The sequence below is a fragment of the Aulonocara sp. 'chitande type north' Nkhata Bay genome, linkage group LG7, assembly GCF_057382095.1.
Source record: "Aulonocara sp. 'chitande type north' Nkhata Bay isolate Kocher_YH1m ecotype deep benthic linkage group LG7, A_spYH_male_GT1.1, whole genome shotgun sequence".
NCBI lineage: Eukaryota > Metazoa > Chordata > Actinopteri > Cichliformes > Cichlidae > Aulonocara > Aulonocara sp. 'chitande type north' Nkhata Bay.
The window spans coordinates 21,471,544-21,497,299 of NC_141350.1; the positions used below are offsets into that span (position 1 = coordinate 21,471,544).

At 40.1% G+C, this 25,756-nt stretch overlaps 1 protein-coding gene across 1 annotated transcript; it reads right to left on the reverse strand.

The window, feature by feature from the left end:
- Positions 1-25,701, reverse strand: snx33 (sorting nexin 33). Its single transcript, XM_086299347.1, has 2 exons — positions 23,355-25,701; positions 1-3,309 (listed from the first exon to the last, which is right to left on the reverse strand). The coding sequence occupies exons 1-2, from the start codon at positions 24,772-24,774 to the stop codon at positions 3,056-3,058; spliced, it is 1,674 nt and encodes a 557-aa protein (XP_086155473.1). The 5' UTR covers positions 24,775-25,701; the 3' UTR covers positions 1-3,055.
- Positions 25,702-25,756: the final 55 nt, after the last annotated feature.

Sequence of the window (25,756 nt, forward strand, 5' to 3'; positions counted from 1 at the left end):
TTACCATCATGACTTTTTATTAAGATTTATACGTCCTCTTCCCCTTAATCAAGTGACACATTCCTTACTGAAAAATCACCATCTGGTATTTCAGAGGAAGAAGCTAAAGCACAGAGCTCCTACAACTCACAAAGTCAAACATCCGTATTAAGAAACAGTCATCTGTGCGAAATGTCTTTCACTTAACTTATCGTGCAGCTTTGGAACATAAAGAGGTCTTCTTTTTTTTTTGCCTTACATGTCTTTGTATTCCCCAAATCCTGCACCAACCTTTTGGTGTCCACGATCATTTCTTTGTGGAATGTTTCTCTTTTGCTTTGTTTTTTTTTTTTTTTGTTTTTTTGGTCTTTCCAAATATTTGAAACAGACTGAATAAGAAAACCAGAGAGCATTTATCATTTCACAACAAAACCGAGTGCCCCAGTAGAAAAATCTAACACATCTTTGGTCTGTCATGAGTGTAGATTCTGACAGAAATTTAAAAAAAAATAATAATAAAGAAGAGAAAATACAATTTACGTATGAAACGCAAAAATTTGTTCAAAATTAGACAACAACAGGCAGTCGAAGGCTGCAGTTGTGGACTGAAAAGTACCGGTATCTGAGTCACACACACACAGACACACACACACACACACACCAGAGCATTCGTTTGCCGGGAAACCTGCATGCCGAGTCAGCATGTTTTTTTGTTTTTGTTACAGGACACTCATAAGATTCTAAAAGACTGAAATTTGCAGCAGATTTTCACGAAAAATGAATTCATTCCACTTGTCACCCAAACACACCACCGCTAGATCGACCCCTGTTCAATCCCAAAGCAGAGTCAGAAAACATTCCCTCGAGGTAATGCTAAAGATAGTCTCGTCTAAACCGCAAGTTGCCATGAAAATGTTCTCTTGTTAAACCAGATGAGTAAGTGGACCTCTAGCCCTCACAGCCACTTGCTGTTGAAGTAACGGTTTTATGTTGGGAAAATAAGAAACACGTATTTGATTTGTAGGTCGAATGAGAGGATCAGTTCCACTCTCTGGTCAAGTCAGTTACGTGAGAAGCTCTAGCTGGCACCTGGTTTAGCTTAGCACAAAGACTGGAAAAGAAGGAAAACAGCTAGCCTAGCTATTACTAAAGAAAAGAAAATCTGCCAGCACTGCAATAATCTATATTCAGCACATTGCATCTGGTTTGCTTAATAAGTACAAAAACAAGGGTTAAGGACAAGTTGGTTTTACAGGAGGCAATTTGATGGGCTACCTGTTCAAGAGGTAACAACAAAACAACTAATAAAATCAGTAACTAGAATGTTTCCACATCAGTTTTTCAACAGTTTTAATTTATGGGAATGTATACATCCATTTTAATCATCAATGGGACAGAACCAGGCTACCAGGCTCCCGATTATTTTATTTATAGCCTAAAGCACATTTAAACAACAGATGTTGACCCGAAAGCGCTTTAGAGACAGGAACATTAACATTTCAGGTCTCAAAAAAAAGTTTCAAAATACATGAAAGGATGAGGGATGTGTTTTGTTGTATCAAGTAATTACTGTGGAAAGTAGTTACAATCACAGTAATCAGAGTAGTGGTAGTGGTAATTAAAATGTATTCAAAATTTGCAAATTCATGCCTTTATGGGTTAAAGGTATTTGGTATCGGAAATATATTGGCCCTGTATTTTGATTGACACCAAAAAAGTATCACACTACTAATCGTCTATGAGTGTAGAAGCCCCGCCCACTTGCTGGTAAAATCTTGTTTATTAGGGACAGCCAATCAGCTGGAAGTTTGCTTAGAAGCTAAAACTGCATATTTCTTAACTGAGGGAGTGCAGTAAGGCCCAGTGTGCTAATAATCTCCTCATCCAACTAATGCCAAGGAAGTGAATTAATGCATTTCTTTGCTATGGCTTTAGGAAAGAGACTAAGTATCATTTTGTGAGCATTCAGTGTTGTAAAATGCTTAATATGAACACAAAACTCGGGTAATACACGGGAGGAATGTGGTCTCGTTTTAACTATATGATTACAAGTTGCTCCACTTAAACTACCTGAACACTTTTCATATGAAACTTACAGATACACCTGCTGCTACATATAAAGAAACATTGTTTTGTCCATCAAGGACCAGGGAATTGATCTGCACAGCGTTACATTCCTTAACCCACACAACACATACACACCCAGGATGACCTAACAGTATAATAAAAAAAAGGAACATGTGCAAACTCGTCTCGTAACTGAGCTCATTCCAACAATTCGCCCCGTAAAACACAAGCCACACTGCAGACGACAGACAACGGTCCCCCTTAAAGGCACAAACGTCACGGAGAAAACAAAAAAAGGACTCACAAAATTACACGTTATCAGTACATTTTTCACATGGTGCAAAGTTTAGACAGCCATTTGTCTTTTTCGTTAAAGTAACTAACGTGAAGTATGAAACGCCTGAGCCACGCGAGCAATCGACAGGGCTAATTCCTCTTGAGCGTACAGTGCACTTCTTTGGCCAGGAAGTACTGATGAGGACATTCTGGATAGTTTAATGAAAGTTGTTGAAAGTTCAGCTAAAAGTTTAAACATTTTACACTGGATGTGACTTCAATCAATCACTGGTGGAGGCCACGCTACACAACACTCAAGAGAAAAGGGACGACTTTAAAAACAGAACCCGTTTCTACTATAGATCCACTATGAATATGAAACCTATACTCTTACTTTAATGTAACCAACACCTTAAATTATGTCAAATAAACAATATGCTGTGTGCTGTGTATTTCAGAAATAAAAGATACAGTAGGTCTTAAAAAGAAAACACACAAAAAATAATAATAAAACATAAACTTTGAATCTATCAAAGTGAAAGAGTGACTGGCTTTGCATGTCTTTCCAGTAAACCCACGCTTCATTCATCTGCAAATGTTTTGTTTTGTTTTTTTTTAACTGAACCATTGATGAAAGAGTCAAGACTTGAATCTCCCTTTCCTTTTTCCACTCTGTGTGTGCGCATTCCCTTTTCTCTCTTGACATCCTGACCCAGAAAGCAGTCCGGTGTCTTTACAGACAGTCGTACATGCGCAGGGTGCGCTCCAGTTGCTGGACAACACGCTGGTAAAAGGCTATCTGCTCCCTGAGGTAGGCCTGCATCATGTCTTTGAAGTCCACCTCTCGTCGCTGATGGAAGTGGCTCATTTCCGCTTGGAGGGCAAAGCCCACAGTCCGGCAGCGTTTCCTAATGCCGTCAGCCTCATCCTGGTCCATTTTCCCTTCATCACTCATCCGCTGGCTCTCCTTCACCTTGGCAAAGGCACCTGTGTCAAGAAAAAAAAAATGCCAATAGGTTCTCATTAACTCGGTGGCATGTGGGGCAATGCACGTTTGTTTTGATTTTACTCTCCGAGCTTCTGAGAACTGCATTTTTTATTCAGACGTAATAGCGAATGACACAAAAACCTCAAAGATGATGCCCTGTGGGCATTTTTTTTGCCAGGCTTGCAACACTTTTTCAAATGTTTTACTCTGTATTTAATAGCGTCTCCAACAAAACTCCATTAAAGAGAGAAATTTTGGTGACCGCCACATAACAAGCTTTCATTACGCTGAACTTGACATTCAATTTAGAGCGATGATCAATATGACTGATCAATCAAAATGGGGATTTATAATAAATCTTATTTTAAATGGAAAAAAAAACCACCACACAAACACACACACAGATATTAATAATTGCTGTATGTGTGACGATGTCTGAAAAAAAGAAAAAAAAAACTGACTTTAACTGAATTAGTTACATGTAAATTTGTAATTTTGTTGCACAAGTACAATGTAAAATGTTACCTTGAGTTGGATAAGCAGAGGAGTTGGATAAAATAAACCTTTTGGCTTTTGTTTTGTTTTTTATTTTAGTTGTGTTCTACTCAAAATGATTGCTTTATGTATATTGAGGGTGAAGAATTACCATTTTTGGTGCACAACATGCAGACATATATACACACATATACACTAAAATCATTATAGTAACTCTGCTCTGGAGAGTCTGCAGAAAACAGCTCAATAGTTTCTTAGGAATCACTTTATTGCTCTGGGTGAAACGTGAAAGTGCTAGCAGAATTATACAGAGTGACTTATTTAAAACAAGAAACATATTTCCCAGTACCTCTATTGTTTTTGGGAGGATGCAGAAATCTAAAATGATAAACCAAGCAAATAAAAGAACACTACTGCATGCTAAACACCATGTTTTTGTCTAATTTGCTAAATCTAATCCTTAAATGCCAACCCCTTTCACCTCCCAATTAAATTGTCTGTGGTCTTTTTTTTTAAACCAAAAAAATCCCCATATGCTGTAATAAAAGATAAATACAGCACAGAAACAGTCACAGACTTTTATTACTCACCATTATAGTACAACATGCTATATCGCTATGCTGATTTTAATATCTCAAGATAAACATTGGAACCTTCTCCCCAGACATTAACTACTGTAAGCTATACACTTTACAGGGTAGCACACCGAGGAAACCACACAATCACTTCTTGTTTCACTGCATACCAAACGTCTACTTTCAGTGTGCCTACTGCTAGTCGGGACCACATTCACCCAGACTGCTATGAAGTAACTTTCCAATTGCCGAACATGGCAGTCGGATGGCACGTCGCCATTGCTGCATTTCCCATCAGACCGTCAGCCTCAAAAAGCCTGAGCTCAAAATCAGGAAGCAGGACTAGTCTGGACAAGCTAGGTGTTCTGCTTTGTAAGTACTTGCCTGACACTCATCCATTAACTGTAAATCTGAGGTCATGCTACACGGCATTTCATTCGAAACTCCTGGCAGAAGTGTGGGAAAGCATGAATAGCAGCTGGAGCCGGTTCCAGCAGAAGAGGCATGTGGACTGCAGTCTGTAGCTCTGACCTACATTTATGTATTCTGTTTTCCACATGAGAGGAAAATGTGCAGCACAAGAAAGCATGTCTGCGGGACATAAAGGAAAGGCACTCATAGCTCTGTGTGTGTGAGTGAGACTGAAATCATAAAGAATCCCACAACAGCTTGACGTGCTCTTCCATGCAGCTAAACGTCCTCTCTGACTTCATGCAAAACTATATAGTAAAATGCTGCTGCTTAGCTTTCCAAAGCAACAAAAAACAATTCCTCTCTTGAAATTCTTGGCACAGCTGATGCACAATCTTGCCACAAAGAGAATCTTGCTTACAGCTAAACACAAGAATATTTAAAGCCACGAAATCCACGAACAAAATGAAGAAGAAGTGCATCAGGCTAGAAGTAAAACTGAATTAGTTTCCAAGTGTCGTACCGTTTCCCTGTTTTACATATGCTCACTGATACACAATCAGTGGTCTGGAAAGTTGCTAGATTTGTTTATCTTGCCTAACCAGACCAGCTACCACAGTGTTTCACATGTGACAGATTAATGGGCATGTGTTGGAGAGATATTAGAGCTCTACAAGAGGTTGGAGAAGGCTTTGGACACAGAGTGAGTGAAAGAAAGGAGGAGGAAACAAAAACGAGAGGCAGCGGACAACAAGAAAACTTAAATTCAGCAGCATAAAAATCATTCTTCCTTAGCAAAAGGACTTGGGTGAATAGAATAACTAGCTGAAGATGGTTGGTTTGTTTGCGTTCATGTAAGCGATTAAATGCTTGTAGTCCATATTGTAGCAGCACTTCCAACAGCTTTGACTGAATCACCACAAGTAAAAAGGATTATGCAACCTCCTGTGATCCACTGCTGCTGCCATCACGCTACTTCTATTGTCTTGGAAAATATTTTATAGCGTGAATGCATGTGCGGTCAGGTCGCACAGTTTTTGATAAATGCAATTATACATTTGAGGTTTAAAATGAAGAGGAAATGAGTGAAGACAGTTGAGATAATAGACATTGCTACATTCCTCATTCCCACAGCCTCTCACTTAGCCTGGGGTCACTGCAGGGCAAATTCGGGAAACGCACGTCTTCACTGAGAGCGGAAAGTCCGTGTTTACAGCATGTTTTGATTGTATACTTCACTATTACTGTGTCCTTATTAAGCACTGTCATTGGTATTTTTCTCCAGAGACTGCAGATTTCTTTATGATCCAGACATTATAACGCAGCACTTTTTAGGCAAGTGTGTCTAATTTTAACTCTGTGTCATCTGGATTCCGGTCACATTAGATTTAAATCAGCCCTACTGTTAAATCCTGAAGTGTAGTCATCTTTAAACTGAAGTGGAGCCTCTTCAGATATGGATAGTGTGTATAAATCTAAAGACAAAGTTTATTGGTTTGCTGCACAGCTGCACTACGTGTTGTCATATATAGAATGAATCAGCTTGTCTGGGTAGCGAGAAATGTAGAACTATACTATGTAAATTGTTGCACATGAATCGTAACTGTGATCTCTAAATACTATGTGAATGGCTTTTATAAAATTCTAACAGATGCATTAAACACATTTTAAAGAAAGCATGAGAAACCAGCGACTTACACCCTCTTTGGTTAGGGTTCGGTTTATGCATCAAAACAACTTGTTTTGATTTGGGAAGAGATTTTGGTTTGGGATAAAATACAAGTAGGGATGCATCAGTCTGATAATGGATCAGATATCGTTCCAATACTGACCCAAAAAGGTCGATCAGACACAATAAGCGATGCAATCGGTGACAATAAGCTGATTCATTCAGTTCAGTTCTATGCTGCTCCGTGTTTACTTAGCCACACCACAGCAACAACCTCAGCACTGGGAGATACTTACCCACAGCCAGGGTAATGGTGTTGGATTGGAAGTGGAAATAGCTGAGTTGGTGTATCCCTAGTTAGGAATGAAGTCATTCTCACTACTGCCACAAACACACATCACAGGACCGACACTAGACCTGAGAATTCGTTATCTTTAGGGTGTAGCTCAGTACCTCAGGTCATGTAGCAATTGAAAGGCTGGTGTTTTGATCACTAGCTGCTCCAGTCTCCATACCAAACTATTCTTGAACTACATACTGAATCCCAAGTTGCTCCCGACGCATTCACCAGAGTGTCAATGCATGTAAATATCAGACAGAAAGAACTTTGACCAGGAAAAAGTGTTTGTGTGAACGTGTGCATGAATGGGTGAATGAGGCTTGTTGTATAAAGCGCTTTGAGTGCTCAAGTTGAGTAGAAAAGCTTTATATAAAAGGTATGTGACTCTTGGAATAGTATAGAAAGCTTTATATTATTAACATTCGACTGCACAATAGTGATGAAAGGGGCCCATCCCTATGTCACAGAGCAAAAGGCAGGGTGCACCCTGGACACGTTGCTATATCACAGGGATAACACATAGAGATAAGCAGCCATTCACATTTATATTCAAACCTATAGCTGGGTAACCTGACATGCATGTCTTTGGACTGTGAGAGGAATCCAGAGTGACACAGAGGTGACACTTGGCCTGTCAAAGCAGTGCACTAACGTGTGACCCATGTTAGGGCTGTGCGATATGACCAAAATCTCACATCCCAATATAAGAATTCTATCGTCCCGATAACGATATAAATCACAAAAATGTAACATCTTCTGTAAATTCTGTGAATCTCGACTTGCAGGAAGTGTTTTCAGCTGCGCATCATAGCTGGAGTCGAGTGTTTTAACCGATGTATGAAACGATACAACTTACTGTATGTCTAAAAATGTAACGGCTGCCGTTTTCTTTGTGAGTATTTATTACACGGCGTGCTGCGGGGAAAAGCCTGTTCTAACGTTTGAGTCTAAGGTTTATTTATTAGCACCTGGCGGCTCTTTTGCACTTCTCATCCGTAAATAATCTGCTCTTTCACGTGATTCAGTTTATTTTGAAAAGTCTCAACAGGATCTTGAGCTTTATTGTGAAAGGTTTATTTGGAACATAAACAAGCGGTCACGCAAGGGTTTTACCGTCGTTGTTGCTAACCACAACGCATAAAAACAGGCGCTTGTCCGTCCGTAGTGTGGTTATATAAAATATAAGAGAAAGAGAGAACTTTTAAGAAATTAATATAACCACTACAGTGACCATCAAAACGATGAAAAAATATTGTCGTAAACAGTTTATTTTGCGACACCACGAAACAAGCGATAGCGTAAACTGAACCGATAGACGTTTTTATATCGTCATCCGATATATATATCATTATATCGAATATATGTTGGATGACCATGATTTTCAAACACTTGAATAGTCACCAAGTAACAAACTGTCAGTCACAGATGTACCACAACTATGCAGTCACTGGAGAGGAATAAGAGGTGGGGTGTGAAAACCAGTGGAATAGCCAGCTTTTGCAGCTAATTGATGGAGTTGTGAACACTTTTCTAAAACAATAATTAGCTTTTTTCCCCCCACCCTACCAGCACTAAGTTGAGCGGCAGTGAGCTGAACAAAAATGACCCTGTTATTACAAAATCAACACTTCCTCAAGAACTATTAAAAGTAAGGTTTAATTTGACCTCGCCTTTTTAAAGAAATTCTTTGCAGTTCTCTAGAGCTGTGTGCATGTGTGCGTGTGTGTTAGTTAAACTGTACTGGGCTAATATGTGAAATGTGCAGTCTCCAGTATGTAATGACATCACTACTGCAATGAAAACCACAAAACACATACCCCCACTTTCCCTTTAGGACTCAGAATTGGCAAATTACTCTCTCTCTCTGAAAAGCAAAAGGAAAAATATCTTGCAGGTGACGACATGACATTTTAAAATCCATAAAAATGTGCTGCAGTCGCTGAACTGACGGACTTGTATAATACTGTATGTGATACTAGAGTAGTCGTCTATAAGCCTTAAAAGTTTAAATACCAACAAGAAAGCCATTCTGAGTCTGCGTAATCAAAATGAATCTTCGGCGAACAGTAAAACAAACAAATCTGGAAATACTGTTTCAAAGATTTCAAACACCGGAAGGACTAACGTGCCTGAATAAGATTAGTCTGTGTTATTCATACTGGACAGAGGTAAACAGAAATATTTCTAAACTGAGGACAAGTGAGGCTTGTCGCCACAAAACACTGACCATTAATAATGGGCTCTGTGTGTGTGTGTGTGTGTGTGTGTGTGTGTGTGTGTGTGTGTGTGTGTGTGTGTGTGTGTGTGTGTGTGTGTGTAAAAGGGCTGACGTCTGTGTCAAGCACCGCAGTGAACTCATGACATATTTGTTCTTTGTTGGCCTCTCAGCTTTGAGAATGTAAACGGCAAAAAAAGAAAAAACAAAGTGCACTGTGGAACTTGTGTAATTACACAAACAGTGTCATCACATGCTTGTGACGAGGAACGGCCACAGATGTTAGAATAGAAGGATGGGGCCTTTCTTTTATATAATCATGCCACCTTTCATTTCTAAAGTTGCGTTGTGGTTGCCACCCATGGGTTTTGAAACCACATGTGACAAGTGACTCTTGGCCTTTTTTTAAAAATATACTCAATAAATCAATAAAGTCATCAGGAGCCGAGGACACCAGAAGTCTCTTTACAAGCGCAAAGATCAGCCCTCTGGTGGCCATTAACTAGAATGCAGATGTTAAGACGTTCCCTCACTGATCTCACTTTTCAGAACTGGAAGCTACACATGTCCGTCTTCATACTGCCTGGAAAAAAAGAAAATATACCAGTAGTACTGTGTACTATGTTTTAGTTTCTTTAATGTTTATGTGTTCTACTAGTTGCTGCGAGCTATACTAGCCTCCACCATCTCTATCAATACAGTTGCTCTTTGTTAGCTTTGTTTGTTAGTTAGTCGTTAGCCTTGAGAGATTAGCATTTTTACCATCGCCATCTTGTTTTAAAAAACAACAACAACAACAAAAACGCAATATAATGCTGTACTGTGAAATCACATATTCATTGGCTAACAAATGCCTTCACCAATCAGCATACCACAGGTAATCCTCCATTTTGAAATATATGACCAAAGTTTATAAAATAAAACTGAACCCATTAAGTGTTTACAAAGTTCAAAACAGAAAGCTATTTCCCCATAGACTTCTATATATGTGGAAGCCTTTTTGTCACCATAGCTATCGCCATCTGGAGGTCAAAAGGCACTTTCACATTAGCTTTTCTTTCTAACCAGGAATCTACGTCCATGTTTTATACCATCTATAGTTACACCTGAAAGTGTCTAGTTGATTAACTGCTCAGCAGCCTAAAACCTAGCGCGCTAGCAAGTCTTCAATATGCTAGGGCCACTTCCTGTATACTGTGCCATTTTCTTTTCCCCCCCTACCCCTAATACTTTGTTATCAGGGCTGTATTTTGTTTCATCATGGATGCATTACAGAAAACTGGATACAGACTCAAATTACTACTAATACTTATGCTCATGTGTTTTACCATAACTCTATATTTCAATGACATCACAAAAAACAACTATTATCTATTCAGCTCCAAGTCTGTTGCTATTAAAAGCCTTTAAGCTGATTCAGTCCAGAACATGCCTGTAGAAGCACTTATGATTTTTATTCAAACAAGGTAATAAAGCACAGAAATCTGAAGACAAAGATAAACACTGACATTTAATCTTAATGGAGGAGAGTACAGGAACAGAGGGGGAGGGGGAAAAAAACAGGAAAGGAAGGGAACATCATGTGCAGAAAAGCTGAAAATAGAGAAGAAAAAGAGAAGAGACATTTCTTCAAGAATGTATGACGGGGTCAAAAGGACTCCGCGATATCTGCCGGCGTTTAAAGTTGGCCTTAAAAGCCTCGAGGATAGACAAACATGAAGAAAAAACCTCTGCTGAGTTAGCAGAAAATGTAATAGTGTTTACAGCAGCCAATCAGATACACAGATAAAACGGAGCTGGAGTTAATGACCTGAGCTGGAATGCGCTCACAACCAACTTTTATCCATCTCAGAAATGTTATCTTTAAAGTCAATGCAATGCATGGACACACACACAAAAAGCAAACGTCTCGAATTTTTCAGTACTTTGAGGATGAGGAACAATTTTAAAATAAAACAGAATGAGTAATAGTCCAAAATTCCTCTGCACCCTGGATAAGTTTTCAACCATGACAACAACGCTTACACTCGCAGAACTACAACAAAAGACTTCCAACAGCTCCAAAGCACAAACTGAATCTCTTAATTGAAGCCATGCCCTGATGTGTTCAACAGCTGTTCTTCTTTTTAATGTTTAGAGAGACTCTAATCTTAAACTACTATATATTTCATATTTACACAGACAGAGTTATAAATTTACCCTCGTGCCAAACATTTATGCTAGCATGATGTACTCATTTATTAAGAAAGATATGTACACTTATGCTTCTCGCTGGGTGGGGGTGGGGTGTTAAGTCACAACGCTCCCCTTCAAAGGGATTTATTTCAATTCTTTTCAAGTCGGGTTTCCGACATCTGTATGTCGACATGAAATCAAAAGTTGGACTGGACGAGGATGAAAATATTTGGCATTTCCAGTTGCCAACTGGAGCAAAATGTCTGGCCTTGTTACAACTTAGCTGTTCAAACTACCTCACAAAAGTTCAGACAACAACAGCATCAGTGCTGTCATCGCATATCATGCAAAACTAATGAGCATTTAGCATTAACTGTGACATCACGGCTCCTTTGTATAACTATTTATTACTAAGATTTGTGAGACAAGAGTCGGGTTGCCTTGAAATCCCTCTGGGTTTTAAGGCATTCTGTTGTGTTTCTGGTTGTGACATCAAATTCATATATAATAGTGTCAGCTCTTCTTCTGTGGAATAAATGGAGTGTTTACTTTTGTCTAATTGGAAGTGTTGCAATGGCTGAAATTTACAAGAAAGAAAGAAAAAGTAAGACATGCAGTTCTGATAAAGAATGTCTGGCCAGTATGACTTTAAGGTTGTTCCCGTGGTCAAAATAAATTCATCCCTGCTTTGTGGACTGCCTACCTTAGTCAGCACCAATTAAAGCTTAGACATAGTAACAAAACAAAAACCTGGAAACCACCACAGTCCATTGTTAACTTTGGAAATGTCTTAAAACTAAATTCTTTTTAAAGGATAGTAGGGGTCAGCTCCTCAGGCTTCAAATGGCCCTCAAACTTTGGCATCTTTGGGACCTTAGTGAACACTTTCTTGATGACTTCAGGGGCTCAGTTGATAGTTTTAGGTCACACTAAGTAAAATATCAACTAGCAGATTATGGTAGTTATTGGGTGAGAATCATCAGACAGCCCACGATACAATGATATTGCAATACTTTTTGTTAATTTTACATTTTGTGACATGTTGAGTATTGTAATATCATATAAATCATATATTGCATTTTATCACCTCAAAAGCAAATTATGTGCTCAAAGTTAAAAGCTGTCAACAGCTGTTCAGTCCTTTTATCCAATAAGACAAAGTTATCTTACTTCAGTTATTTATTCTCCTGCAAAATGAGATAAGATGGAGTCAGTCTGCAATCTGCCATCTGTTTCTTATAATTGAGCAATTAACTGTGATAAATGGTCAAAAATCACATATCTGTTGCTCTTAAACATAAATTCATACTTAATTATCACATTACTGCTCATCAACCCCCCAGCTCTATAGAGTTATAACCAGCATACTGTTCAAGTTGAGTCAAACCCCCTCAGGTTTTGCTCGACATTGATACAGACTCATTCAGACTGACGGCAACATGCTGACAAGCTGTCTGCGCTTTACACCATTCCTCATTCACCCAGTCATACAAGCACTTTTTTCTATGCTTAAGTTTTCTGTGTTTCCGGCTAGGGCTGCCACAAACGATTATCTTGATAGTCGACTAGTCACCGATTATTTTTGCGATTAGTCGACTAATCAGATCACGCATCCATTGGACGTAAAACGTACAGCTTATTGCACCAGCAGCATCTGCTCTTATATAACTATCATTAGCTTACAGCTTTAAGGTGTTTAAGGTCTGTGCTAACTAAAAATAAAGACAAGATGATAGTTTATTAAATTTTAATGAAATTTGCAGATTGCTTCGGTGGAGTTTAATAAACTGAGCCGTCTGCTCCTTGCTATCTAAAATATAACAGGACACTGGAGTATATTCTCAAGCATCTCACACTTCTGATAATCAGTTGTCTGCTTGACGTTTATTCAGTTGTGTAAAAACTATAACTTTAATCTCAGCCAAACCGATTTACTCAGGAACAAATAAAATACTGAAAAAAGCCAAACAATAACATTTTTAAGTTATCTAAGTGACTTATGTATGTTTAACCTGAGTAGCGAAAGACGGCGGTGGGTTTGAAAACGATTTGTCGGGAGTCCGGTGCTCTCACGGGTTCTAGTGAGCCTTGAACCCCGGCTCGCTATTGAGCAAGTTTACACAGCAACATTCTCGCCTGAAAATATGTTAAACGTTTATTTTGTGACCCAGAAAGAATAATAAGAGTAATATTAAAACTAACTAGCTGCCGCCATTGTTGGAAACAGAGCAGAGCTGCGCCATGAATTCTGGGATGGGTTGGGCCACGAAGTATACACCCGACCCATCCTTCAAATCTGGGGAAATGAAGGACGCATTTGTGGGCCGCATTTGTCGGAGTCTACAAATGCGGACACAGGAGGATGCGTTTCCTGAATTTGGACACAGCTACGATACCGGACACTGTTCCTTCTTCTTCGGGGTTTAACGGCAGCTGGCATCCTTGTACATGCAGTGCTGCCATCTTCTGTTTCAGTCCGTTATTACACTCTTAAATCCTGCTACTTATTCCTGTGTGTTTTGGGATCTTACAAAGCTTCAAACGATTTTGATAGTCGACGTAATCGTGACTAGTCGACTAATCGTGGCAGCCCTATTTATGGCAAACATTCACGCATGTTCACACTCTGATAGATGTATCTACATCCACACTAGCCTGGATAGATTTGAAAACGGCATTTTAGTCTGAAAACCCTCTGCGTCCACCACACTAGCGTTTTCAGTCGTTTTCACAGAGTTGTACGTCCACATTGAATCGGCCAAAATTTACTTTATTTACTTTACTCATTGAAACGCGGCGGCAAAAGGTCGAAGAAAAGCACCGAGTTTTTTTAAATGGACTAACAATGAGGTGGAGTTGTTGCTGCGAGTAACACAAAAGTACAAAGTTGCAAAAGCAAGTGAGAATTAAATAATTTGAAGAAAAGCTATCTGGAGCATGTACAAAACTGATATTAATCTGTAATATGGCTGTCAAAATTGAGAGCAAACAAAACAACTGCTGTATAATGCCCCCAGCTATCTTTAATTGGTCACATGACTGCATCACATGACTAAAATGCGTTTTCGAAAGTCTGCGTTTTCGAGTGTCCACACTGCGACGGGAAAGCTCCGTTTTGAAATGTATGCATTTTCGAGAGTGTTTTCAAAACACTGCGTTTTCCCTTGGGAAAAACGCCATCTCAGTGTGGACGGGAGGCCAAAACGGAGAGAAAACGATGCGTTTTCAAACAAAAACGCATTAGTGTGGACATAGGCTGAACCACCAACCTGCTCTACCTCCTGAGCTGCAGCCACCCCAGCACCCGAAGTTGTAATCAGTTGCAGAATGTGAAAAAGAAATCAATATAATAAGCCACAGATTGTATACTTTTGTTGTCATACATGCAGTAGTAGATTTCACACATGAACTTTGGCTGATATTTGGAGAATGAGGTCAAAGCAGGTGTCTGTTGTGAAATGTAACGAACAGCAAGACTGTGCACTCAAGACGTGTTAGCGCCATAGATGTGCGTTGGCCTAGGTGTGTCTCTGCAAACACAACGAGCCACAACAGAGAAATAGACAGACAAAGGGAGTTTATCTCCCACTTGACAGCCTGTAAGAGAATGACCAAATCATCAAAGAATGAAGCCTACTGTCATCCATAATTAGTGCACATAAGTAGAAGGATATCAGGTAAAACAGTATAAAGCTATAACATTTGTCAATCATTTTTCCTTTCGTTTTTCTCCCAAGTGGAGTATACTGAAACAGTAACAATAGGCTAATAAAATACATTGGCAAACCAATACCTAGATCTAGACGAGTTAACTTGGGCTGACGGAATTTCCGATCTCTATTAGTGGAGCAGAAAATTAAGAGACTTATATGAAGAATGACACCTTTGAACTAAAAACTTGTATAAAAGACAGAAAGATAAAGAAGAAAAAGAGGATTACATGTTAGTTAGTGGCACGTCAGCTGTACTTTAGCTGGATTGGATGTAGATATTGTAATGCAGCTTTATAGACGGGGCAAAAACACCATTCTCCAAGCTAACTGATGTATCTTATTCCAAGAACAGCCAAACTATGAACAAATACAGATGGCAATGGCTTTTAGTTTCCATTTATTCATGACAATGCAAGCAAAATAAAGGCAAGAAAGCAGAATGCAACCTACACTGAGTAAGAGTTTGTTGCGAACACATAGAGACCCTAAAACATCACATTTATTATTTCAGATTAATTTTACATACCGAGATAGAGACACAGACAGACCAGAGCTTTTAGAGGGCAAGGTGAGCCACCCAAGCAGCCAGGACAGGCAGGCAGAGGCAGAGCTGGCCATCTAATCCGCATTTCAATCCCCAGCTCCTAAGGTCTCCATGTCAAAGTGACCTTGGGCAAGATACTGAACCCTAAAATGTCTCTGAGACATCCATCATAGTGGAATGTGTTCATAACAGTTAGGAAGTTCACAAAGTCAAAGAATGAAGCACCGTATGAATGTGTGTGTGACTGGGAGAATGACTTTTATTAAAAAGTGCCTTAAGTGCTCGCTTAGAGTAGTGAGCACTCAAGGCTTTGATTAAAGGATCGTTGCTACCAAGTAGCTCTAATTTTCAGGAGTTTTTGGAAAAAAGTTACAATTTGGAAAAAGATACAGTATAATTTAGATTTTTGTACAGTTGCATGTTCCACTCGAGTTGTAGCGTGCTCTCTCCTCTGTAATGTAACCACTGGTTAGGCAGTGGTACAAACAGAATAGCAGTGCTTGATAAATTCATAAATGGGTAACTCTGCAAAAAGAAAGGGAGAGGAAGGAGACACAGAGAGTCATTGGGCACTTCCAGCATGAAGAGAAAGTATTGGTTATATTTGCCAGTGGGAGCACCGAATCATGTTTAGCCTGCTTCAGATACAGCAGTGCAAACAATGACTCAGCCTAACTAGATTTATGGACATAGGTGATATCAGATGAACAGGTAAAAACAGCACCGGGTAGAAGCCTAAAAAAAATATCACAGAAATGTGTGATAATGATATTTCTGACACCCAATATTACACATTAAATATTAAACAATATTACACACAATACTCTATTTGCTCTTCTATTTGGAGAGCAACTAGCTAGTGCTCTAGCTAGTCTTTCAGCCAAGCTTGGTTGTGTGCTTTTGGGTCATATATCATTAGCTGCTAGCAACAGTACTAGCTAGAGTACTAGCTAGTCTTTCAGCCAATGTCGGTTGAGTTACTTGTGTGCTTTTGGGTCATACATCTTAACTGCTAGCAACTCTTCCATCAAAGCCTCATTGTACTTTACAATATGTTTATGACTCAAGCGGTTAAACATGTTTGGAATTTCCACCTTTAGCAGGGACAGTTTTCTTGCATATTTTGGAAAGCATTGCGATGTGCTGGAGATTGTTGAAGTAGTTCCAGTTTTACTAAATCATTATTGGAGGATGACACACAGCTCTCAATGTCAAACATTTCTGGGCTTGCATAATTTTTTGTATTTTTTTAATTAAAAAAAAAAAAGCTATACAGTGACATCACAGTAAAATGTATACCAGTTATCCTTGACAATATGCTATGGAAAAGCCCCAGTATTAAATAAAAACCTTCGTCTTGTTCTTAGTTTATTAAAAATAGTAAATGGGAACAGTAAGCCAATTTCACACTAGCCAACATAACAGTGGGCCACCCCTTCCCATATGGAAAAGATATATATAAATCTTATAAAGTTTGTATCTGTCTTGTGTGAAACTTGAATGAAAAGCATACAAGAGTGAAAACACATATAAGATCCCTTGAAAAATTATATAATGAAACTTTGGATACTTACTAAAACAATATATGAAAGTAATGAGAAAGTGGCCACTTTCATGAGTAAATCATATAAGTTTTTACTATTTCTTTTCCATATGGGTTGTTTCCAGTTTGAAACCCTATAAAGAACACTGTCATCCTATTTTCAAGTTTAAGCTGTTGCAATAATAAAACATTTATTTATCTCTCTCTGATATGGCAGAGCAGCAGTAAGTTATAAACAACACAGGCTAATAGTGAGGCTACCACCAATGTGCACACTCTGGCTAAGCAACGGGAACTAAATTCACTTAACTAAAATTAAGTGAAGTAGACATGAGGAAGTTTTTCTGCCTGTCAGGTCTAAAGGGTGGAAGTTTGACTAAAAGTTGACTCCGCTTGTGGGGTAAATTATTACTCCAGTGAAGTGGAACTGGTCATAAAAAGAGCAATAAGCAAATATTAAAACTTACGACTAAGGAGGGGGGGGAAGTATTGTTACAGTTCCTGTGCAACTTGCCCAGCACCATCAACAGTTTACCAGACTTTAAAATAAATAAATAAATTAAAACAGAAAACACTGCACATATGTTATAGCTCTACAATTCAATCGGCTCTTACCCATGCTTCACAGTGTGACCAGTTGTGTCGTTTTCCATGTGCCACAGCAGGAAAAGTACAGATGCCAATAAAATGGTTGCATCTAGGTGAGCTTTTCAGTGTCTTGGTAGAGTGCACGCTGGGACACTGGCCAGTCTTACTGGGATATTCGACTGGTGCAATTTCTAGATCAGTCGTAATTAACATTTACTCTAAATTTATAACTCTAACACTAGTGTCTGCCTGCCAAGTTGAAACTTGATTATGGCACATTTGCAGTAAACTTATGCTGATCAATGTGCCGAAGCAGAAGACTCAGCCTTTGTAGCTACACACTAACACGCCAAGTTTAAACTTGAGAAGCCAGCCTCGCTAGCACACCCTCTTTGGTATTCTGAATTATGGAATATCTTTAAAGCATAATTATCACTTTTTGACAGAGAGGTCTCAAACTTTATTGCCATTACGCTCACGGTTAGCGGTCACGCTGTGTACTGTTAAACACTGTGCCAATTTTTTCCATATAAGCTCATTTTACTTGTAACTCGTGCCTTTTTTTTTTTTTAGACTAAGGCTACAGAATTTGTGCTTCTCTGAGAGAAGAAAGGAGGCGGCACTGGTAAAAACTGAGGACTCTGAGACATCTGTGATCTCCTTTAGTGTGAAACAACATTGCACTGGGCCAGCACAGACAGGAATGCAGAAGCATGTGGATAAGCTGTGTGTGAAGCCAAGGCGCTAGCCTTTGTCAAGATTTATGAGTGAGCCAACAGCAGCAAAACACCTTTGCTCTCCAGAGTCACTACAGTCAGAAAAGGGAACTATAATCGGCCAAATTACAACTGCCATAACTTGTCCACTCTATGCTAACGAAATGCAAGGCTAATTGCACAGACTGCTGTTTGTGCACCTGCAGAAAACGCTGCCTTTGGCTTTGGACTTTCACCAACATATGGAACGTTAATCCTCGACAGATTTGTCAGATCATATTAACGCCATACGCGCTCCTGGTCAAGTCTTTGGAAATTAACCAAAGAGCTGTGTGGTTGTCTTATAAGTACTAGAACTAAAAGTTAGATGGCTGTGTGTTATCTGCTCAAATCAACAGGGCATTTGGCACACACATTTCCCCGGAGCTGGAAAGCAAAATATCTTTTTATTCAAAAATGTACATGCAAGAGCCTGCATGTGGTTTTGTTATGCGTTGCCATATGGAGGACAACTAACCTCTTGTCCATATTAAAAGTCTGGCCTGCTAAAGGTGTCCCAGGGTAGCTAGTTCATTCTCAAACTGCATAATGATGTGGTGTGGATCACAGGTTTTATCCAACTACAAGCAGCTGCTAAAGTAGCAAAAAGACAAAAAGTCCACTCCTTTAAAAAATAAATAAATAAATAAAAATACAAACTGAACAGCTTAGTTTTACAACTAAACGGTGATCGTGGCCTTACTTTGCTCTACATGTCATTCTCGGATGATGCAGATCCCGATTTCATGCAGAGCCAACACCCCTGATCTCATCTTACACAACATGTGACCAGATCATCTGGTCCGATACCCTCGCTGTGGAGCGCGTTGGTTTCACTCTATTGTGTTTTCTTTTTATACGTATTCAACCCCTGAAGAGCTGGCTTTTGTGTAAGATCAGTGCAGTGATTGTCGCCAGGTACAGAATCTACAGAACATGATCTCTACCCAAATTCTCACAGACACTGGACAAAAAAATAAATAAATAAATCACACATGTAATATTTAAGACCTGATGAACGCTGAGGGAGCGCAATGACTCCAATCATTCAAAGTGAAGGAGCGAAGTGAATTTCAGAGGCCAGGATGACTAACAAACAAGTGATTGTAAAAGGCATCCCAACTGTAGCTGGGAGTGCTTAGATCCGCCTCACACAAAACCCTCAGAAGGTCTTTATTGTCCAACAATGCAATGTTATTTACTCTTCACATCAAGACTTTCAATTGTATTCAAATGAGATCAAGGTCTAACTAAGGGATTTGTTTTGGCAGATGTTCAAAGCACAGCGTATGCACCGTTAGGAGATCAAGCATTTGAAACCAGGATAGATTTACCTTCTCTTGTATCTAAGCCAAGGAAACTTCCCAGTCAAAGAGTTCTGATATGGGCAGATGTGGGACAAGGAGAAAAAGATGTAAAGAGAATAGCGAAACATAGTTGAAGCATGTGCGGCAGCTTTGGCTGCAGACTGATTTCAAGGCAGAAACCAAAAGTGAATGTCTGTTCAATTTGGATGAAAACACAAATGGAGCACACCCTCAGATTTTCCTGACACTGCCCAAAACCTCACACAACCTGCGTGGCTCGCTTGCCCACCACCAGTTAAAATTCCTGGAGTTCACATCCTGACATGGATCACAGTTAAAAATCAGCTCCTGTAGACCTCAGCGAAGGCAGGCAGGGAATAAAGAAAAAGCCATAAGGGATGAAGGAGGAGTGTACCGGAAAAGGTCGACCTCAGATCTCTGTGTTCCGACTGTTGCCACAGCTGTATCTGGTTCAGCAGAACACAAGTCATATCAAGGGGAGTTATGTGGACCGACAGGGAAGACTCAGCAGAGGGGGGGAAAGGGTCTCTGCCTGAACAAAATACAGTTTCCTACAGTATTTATCACCTCCTGGTTGGGGTGAGAACTATTTGTAGACACTGCTGCCAAATCAAATTTTTTATGTAGATTCCAACATCATGCTTTTATTACATCAGTGTTTCCTCACACGCAGACTTTACTGGGGTGGGCAGCCCAGTTATATCAGCAGCAGCAGCCCAAGGATACAAGGCAAATAATTTTAACATATAATTTTGTTTGTCAGCGACACCTACCCACAATCCATTTGCGAGTTGACAGGCTCCTCGCTTTTATTTTGAAAGGTTAGTCGCTGCTGACCAGCTAGCCCCGGCCTACAGGCAAGCTGGTTGCCAGGTTTCTGTTGTAGTGGTCATGTTATAAATTAGCTTCTTCTACAGAGAGGATCCTATCCCCTGAGTGTGCATACTCAGATGTCTGGTAGTCGAAGGTCTGCTGAAAGCTGGAGAGGAACTTTACCCATTAGGGAACTGGCACATGTGCTGCTACACGAGCTCAATGATCCTGCAAAAGAGTAGAGGAACTACTGTACTACTTACTACTGCATCTACAGCTGTAGAACAGGATGGTAACACTGGCATTTGTTCCGCAAGAGTCTCACTAAAGAAGCAGCATTATATTGTTTCATTATTGTCATGTAGCATTTAGTGATATTATTTGCCTTTTCAAAAGGTATTATTTAAAAACTTAGGCAAGCCTTCACCCTGCAGGAGCTGTACATACGTAGATGAACACACATGGGTATGCACGGATGCCACAAACACAAATAAAATCTGAATCTGTTGGAAACAGTGTGGTTTAAATAATCCAGGCTTAATGTTGAGTGCTAAACAAAAACATCTTACCTGAAATGGTCAATCACCCCCATTCAGGTATTACACATGAACTTATAGAATCAAAAGAGCAAATGAACGCCAGGCCTAACAACTTTGATTCTTTGGGGTAAACACTATTTATTCTGTTTACTATAATGTCATATAGTGGAGGTGAATGGATTATACATTTCAATATCAGAGTCCGACCAATCTCGATACATAACACTGAAACCATCTGCATGAGCTGATACTCTGAGGTTGAAAGATTCCCCGTGGTTTTTTTGTTTGTTTGTTTGTTTGTTTGTTTTTGGGGGGGGGGTCTTGGTGGACTGGCCCTTTAATTTCATTCAGATGGCTCACATTTTCTCTTTTGTTCCTGGGTGGAGTGCTTTCGTGTAACTAGCTGTATTGTAACACGAATGACCTCTGCGATAATACGCACCAGCTGTTTGAAGGGAGATAATAACATTTACCAACAGCGTTCCTCCTTCCTCACTGGCAGCAGCCCCTTCCTTCCTCCTGAACAAACTCCAATCGGTTGATGTGTTGTTTATTTGAGAGCTGACACAGAATGCTGATTTATCTGTGCTCTGCTCGAGCGTAAAACTTTACAAGCTCCAAGTTTACCAGAACTCCATGTAGGATTAAGAAAATTGGGCATCTCAAACAGAAAATTGCATATGCAAATAAGGAGCAGCACAGTTACAAAACAATGGTGCGTTTCATGATTTCAGGTCAATAAATGTACTCGTTGCACATTTCTATGCTAATATCCAACTGCATCGTTTTTGAAAACTTGTGCAAAGGGTAATGTGTATTTCACATTTTCAAACAGAAGCAATAATATACTAAAAACTATATACTAGTGCATACAGTACTGTGAAAAAATAGTATGTGCACCAACCATTTTTAAGGAAGGAACACATTGAGAAAAAGCAAAGGTATGCCAAATTAGAACTGAACTGAAAGTCCGTGGGAACAGGTTTTATGGAGGGATGAAACCAGATTTGAAATCTCTGATTAAAGAGAGAGACATAATAGAGAGCCATCTGTAAAACACGGCAGAGGCTCTGTAATGGTTTGTAGCCGTGTTTTAGCCAGTGGTGTTAGGTATCTTGTCAAAACCAAAGGAAATGCAAACACACCAAAGGACCATTAGAGTTTGAGTCGCCATTTAAAAGCATCTAATTAGCAATTAATTCATTTTTCAGCATGTCAACAATCCCAAACACACTAAACACACTTCAGCTATACTGAAGTAGTTTGAGAGCAAAAGGTAGGAAACATGCAAAGAACTGTTTTGAATATGCTTCAAGAAGTCTGGAGAACTATTCCTGAAGACTGGTAAATTACAACGACGGTTGAGGGTTAGGCGTTCATTTTTGATGGTTAGGGTAGGCTAGGGAAAGCGTTATATCAATTCAATGTCTTAACTAAGAGATTAAAAAAAAGTGTGTGTGTGTCAGCACTAATTTGTTAGTTAAAACCTGGAGAACGAACCAAAATACTGTAATACTAGCTTGACAACCTACCATAAACATGCCTCTTATAGTGACTACACTGACTACAAAGACCACTTCTTGTCAATGACAACCAAGTAAACATGGCTGACTGTTGTACCATTAAAGTATTACACGAATCTGTTTTTATTTTTTCACTGATGAAAAAAAAGCAGTAAATCATCTCAATTAAGAAACTCAAACTGAAGAATATCTGGCATTTTTCCACATAAAATTACTAAAATGATTCTTATTACTGCATCCGTCAAAAAAGTGAAAAATATAACAGGCTAACACTATGATTTAATCTTGGGCTCAGGTATTGTGTATCTATGTGTCTGTGTCTGTCATGAGGGGAGGGGAGCTATGGAAGGCCTGCCCTCGTCTGCCATCCATAACAAAATAAACTGCACGGCTTGAGCAACAAAACATGATTGTGAGCTATCAGCTCACCATGTTCCTATTAGCAGACACTTTGTTTATTATTCCTAACAGTTAGCAAAATGAAACGCTTTCTTGTTGCAGCTGATGCAGGCTCTCTGATTACTGATGGATAAGTCACAAAATTTAGGTTAACAAAATGACATCTTGAACCAATTAATCCTTTACCCTTCAGCACAGCTTTCTGATGAATTCAAATTGTAAATGACATGTCAGAAAAGCTGATTATGTGGCCCAGTGTGTGGCTTTGTTTGTTTGAACAACCGTATTAATAATTGCATCCAGCATATGGATGCAATTATCGTTACGATTTCTGACTCCTGTGGCATTTGTTTTGCTTTTTTTTTCGTGCACAGATTCATCAGAAAATTCTCTGACACGTTTAAATTTCTCAGGCTCACCTTTCTGTAGATGAATGATGTCGGGGAAGTTGGCGAGCAGGCCTTGATAGAGCGACAACTTATCCAGCATGTGGAAGAGGTCATACTTAGGTTGCTCTGCAAACAACTCTCCAATGTTCTCATAGGTGCGGCCAGTATGGGAGATGGCATTGTTGAGTCCATCTGACCTATAGGGAGGGTCCAACGTGAATGCGTGGCTGATAGACTGGAAGGCATTTCCAAGACGCTGGAACTCTTTCCTGAATCCACCCAGGTGTTTGCGCACCAGCTCCGAGGCGACGTGTGTCAGCTGCATAACGCTGTCGTCCATCTTCCTGGCAAAGGCCTTGAAGTTGTCGACTCGTTCCTCGACGTCCTGAAGGTCCTGGTGCTCTTTGGGGATTTGAAGGGTTAGCATGAAATGCGCGCCCACCATCTCGTCCTTCTCCGCCCTTCTCTTGCCCAATTTCCACTGCTTGTCATCAGCACACATGAGAAAGTGCTCAAAGCCTTCATATTGGGAAAGGACTGGGTGACTGGTCATGTGGTTCATCCACAGTATCAGTCGCCTCTTGCGCTTCTCAATGAAGTCTTCCTCGAATCGCCCCGTGGCCTGCTTCTCGGGCAGGTGAGGCACAGAGATCACAGTGAACTTGTGAAGCAGGCGGTTGTACAGCCAGTCAAAGTGTTTGTAACGTCTGTAGACGGGACGCCCTGTATGACTTGGTGTCACCCGGTACGAAATGTAGGTCTTGATGCCCTTGAACTTTGTCTGTTTGGTGGGATCCTCAATGGAGCAGGAGAAAGGCTTTGGATTCTCCTTCCACCGGGGCCCTAGGGGACCCATGTCAATGGAGTAAGTCTCAGCTATCTTTGCCATCATTGGGACATCACCCAACACAAATGCCTCTACCCCTGAGCGGACAAAGCTGGAAAATCTGTTCAAGTTCCTGCCCACCATACTGCCCTTCCTAGAACTGGTGATGCTATCTTGTCTGGATGCCGGCTTGGGTCGATAGTGCACATTGGGATTGTTGGTCATCGGGTTCTCAGGGGCATGTCCATTGGCTCCAGGATTCCTGGTGTGATCAGCATCATCCACAACAGTGGACCTGTCATCCCAGTCATCCCAGTCGTCATAATCGTCATCATCATAATCATTCTGCGGATAATGGAGCGAGGTGTTTGGAGTGGAGAAGTCCTTTCCTAAAGAGCCCGCTGGGCTTATGGAGCAGTCGGTAACATTAGAGTTGGAGCGACTGCGTATAATTTCCACATAAGATGCAGGGAAGATACCCCTCTCTCCTCGGCTGTTCTCTCCCTGAAACCAGCCGTCCACTGAGTTCTCGTCAAAGATAATCAGTTCCTCATTCTCCTGGATGCTAATCTCCCCATTGTTTTCGCTTAAAAAAGTATAGAGGGCTTTGGCTTTCACTGACATCTTTGATTACTCCCGTGGCTGCGAAACCAGAGAATTCTACATGCACATAGTGCTTAGATTATATCGATGCTGCTGTCTCGGTGCATGCCACATTGGAAACATTTGACACTAGCTCACTGTAATATTTAAACTCATATCAAATGGCATCGCAGCTGTTCGATCGTGTGTGCCACAGCACAATATGACCTATGTAAATTTAATGATCTGACACTAGATAAACACAGAGCTTGTCAAAAGTTACATAAAACTATTACTTCTATCTGCCAAAAATAAAAAGTCTGAAACAGGCCTAGGGTAACAATTAGTATACTCAGCCCATTGAGGCTGTTGATCTATTATTGCATTATACTAGCAGGTCTAACAAGAACTTTAACCTGCAAAAGATCTGTAACACAATAGGCCTCTCAATACAGAAGGACCCCGTGTCTCCTTTCTCATCACAAACACAACAGGTTCAAAACCAAAAGTGTTTTCACCGAAGAGCTCCTCCAAAAGCGCCGACGGTCGTTTTAAAATCCTCTCAAAGTGGGCTTCAGCCTCGCTGTTAACTTATTGTACAATTGTGTCTCATTACCGAGCTTTAAAACCATCCGTGATGGGACTACTTCCAGGATAAAGTGGCCCGGTGTGAAGGAAAAACAGATGGATGAGTAATGGTATCCCTGTGCATTTTTAAACGCCGCATTCCCTCACACTGAAACTTGCTGCGTGTTCCTTTGTAAACAGGTTCCTGCGCATCTTCAGTCGATCCTTTTTCAGCAAAAGCAGAAAACGGCCAAAAACAATCCGCGCCCACTAAGTATCAGCACACGCCACGAGCCGCTGCTATTTCTTGGAGTTTATTCCTTTGCGAGCGGCAACAAAGTAACTCTTTCCATGACGTGCGGTCAGACAATTGAAGGCAACTTCGCCTTTTTTTTTTCATCAGCTCCTTTATATTGTTTGGAAGAGGCGGAACAGGCTCGATGCCGCCCCCTCCAGG

What these genes read in the sequence shown, in the direction of transcription:
- snx33 (XM_086299347.1), bottom strand. Translation starts at nt 24,774, where the DNA reads ATGTCAGTGAAAGCCAAAGCCCTCTATACTTTTTTAAGCGAAAACAAT. An exon ending in CATCATTCATCTACAGAAAG is followed by an intron (nt 3,310 to 23,354) that starts GTGAGCCTGAGA and finishes TTCTTGACACAG; the next exon opens with GTGCCTTTGCCAAGGTGAAG.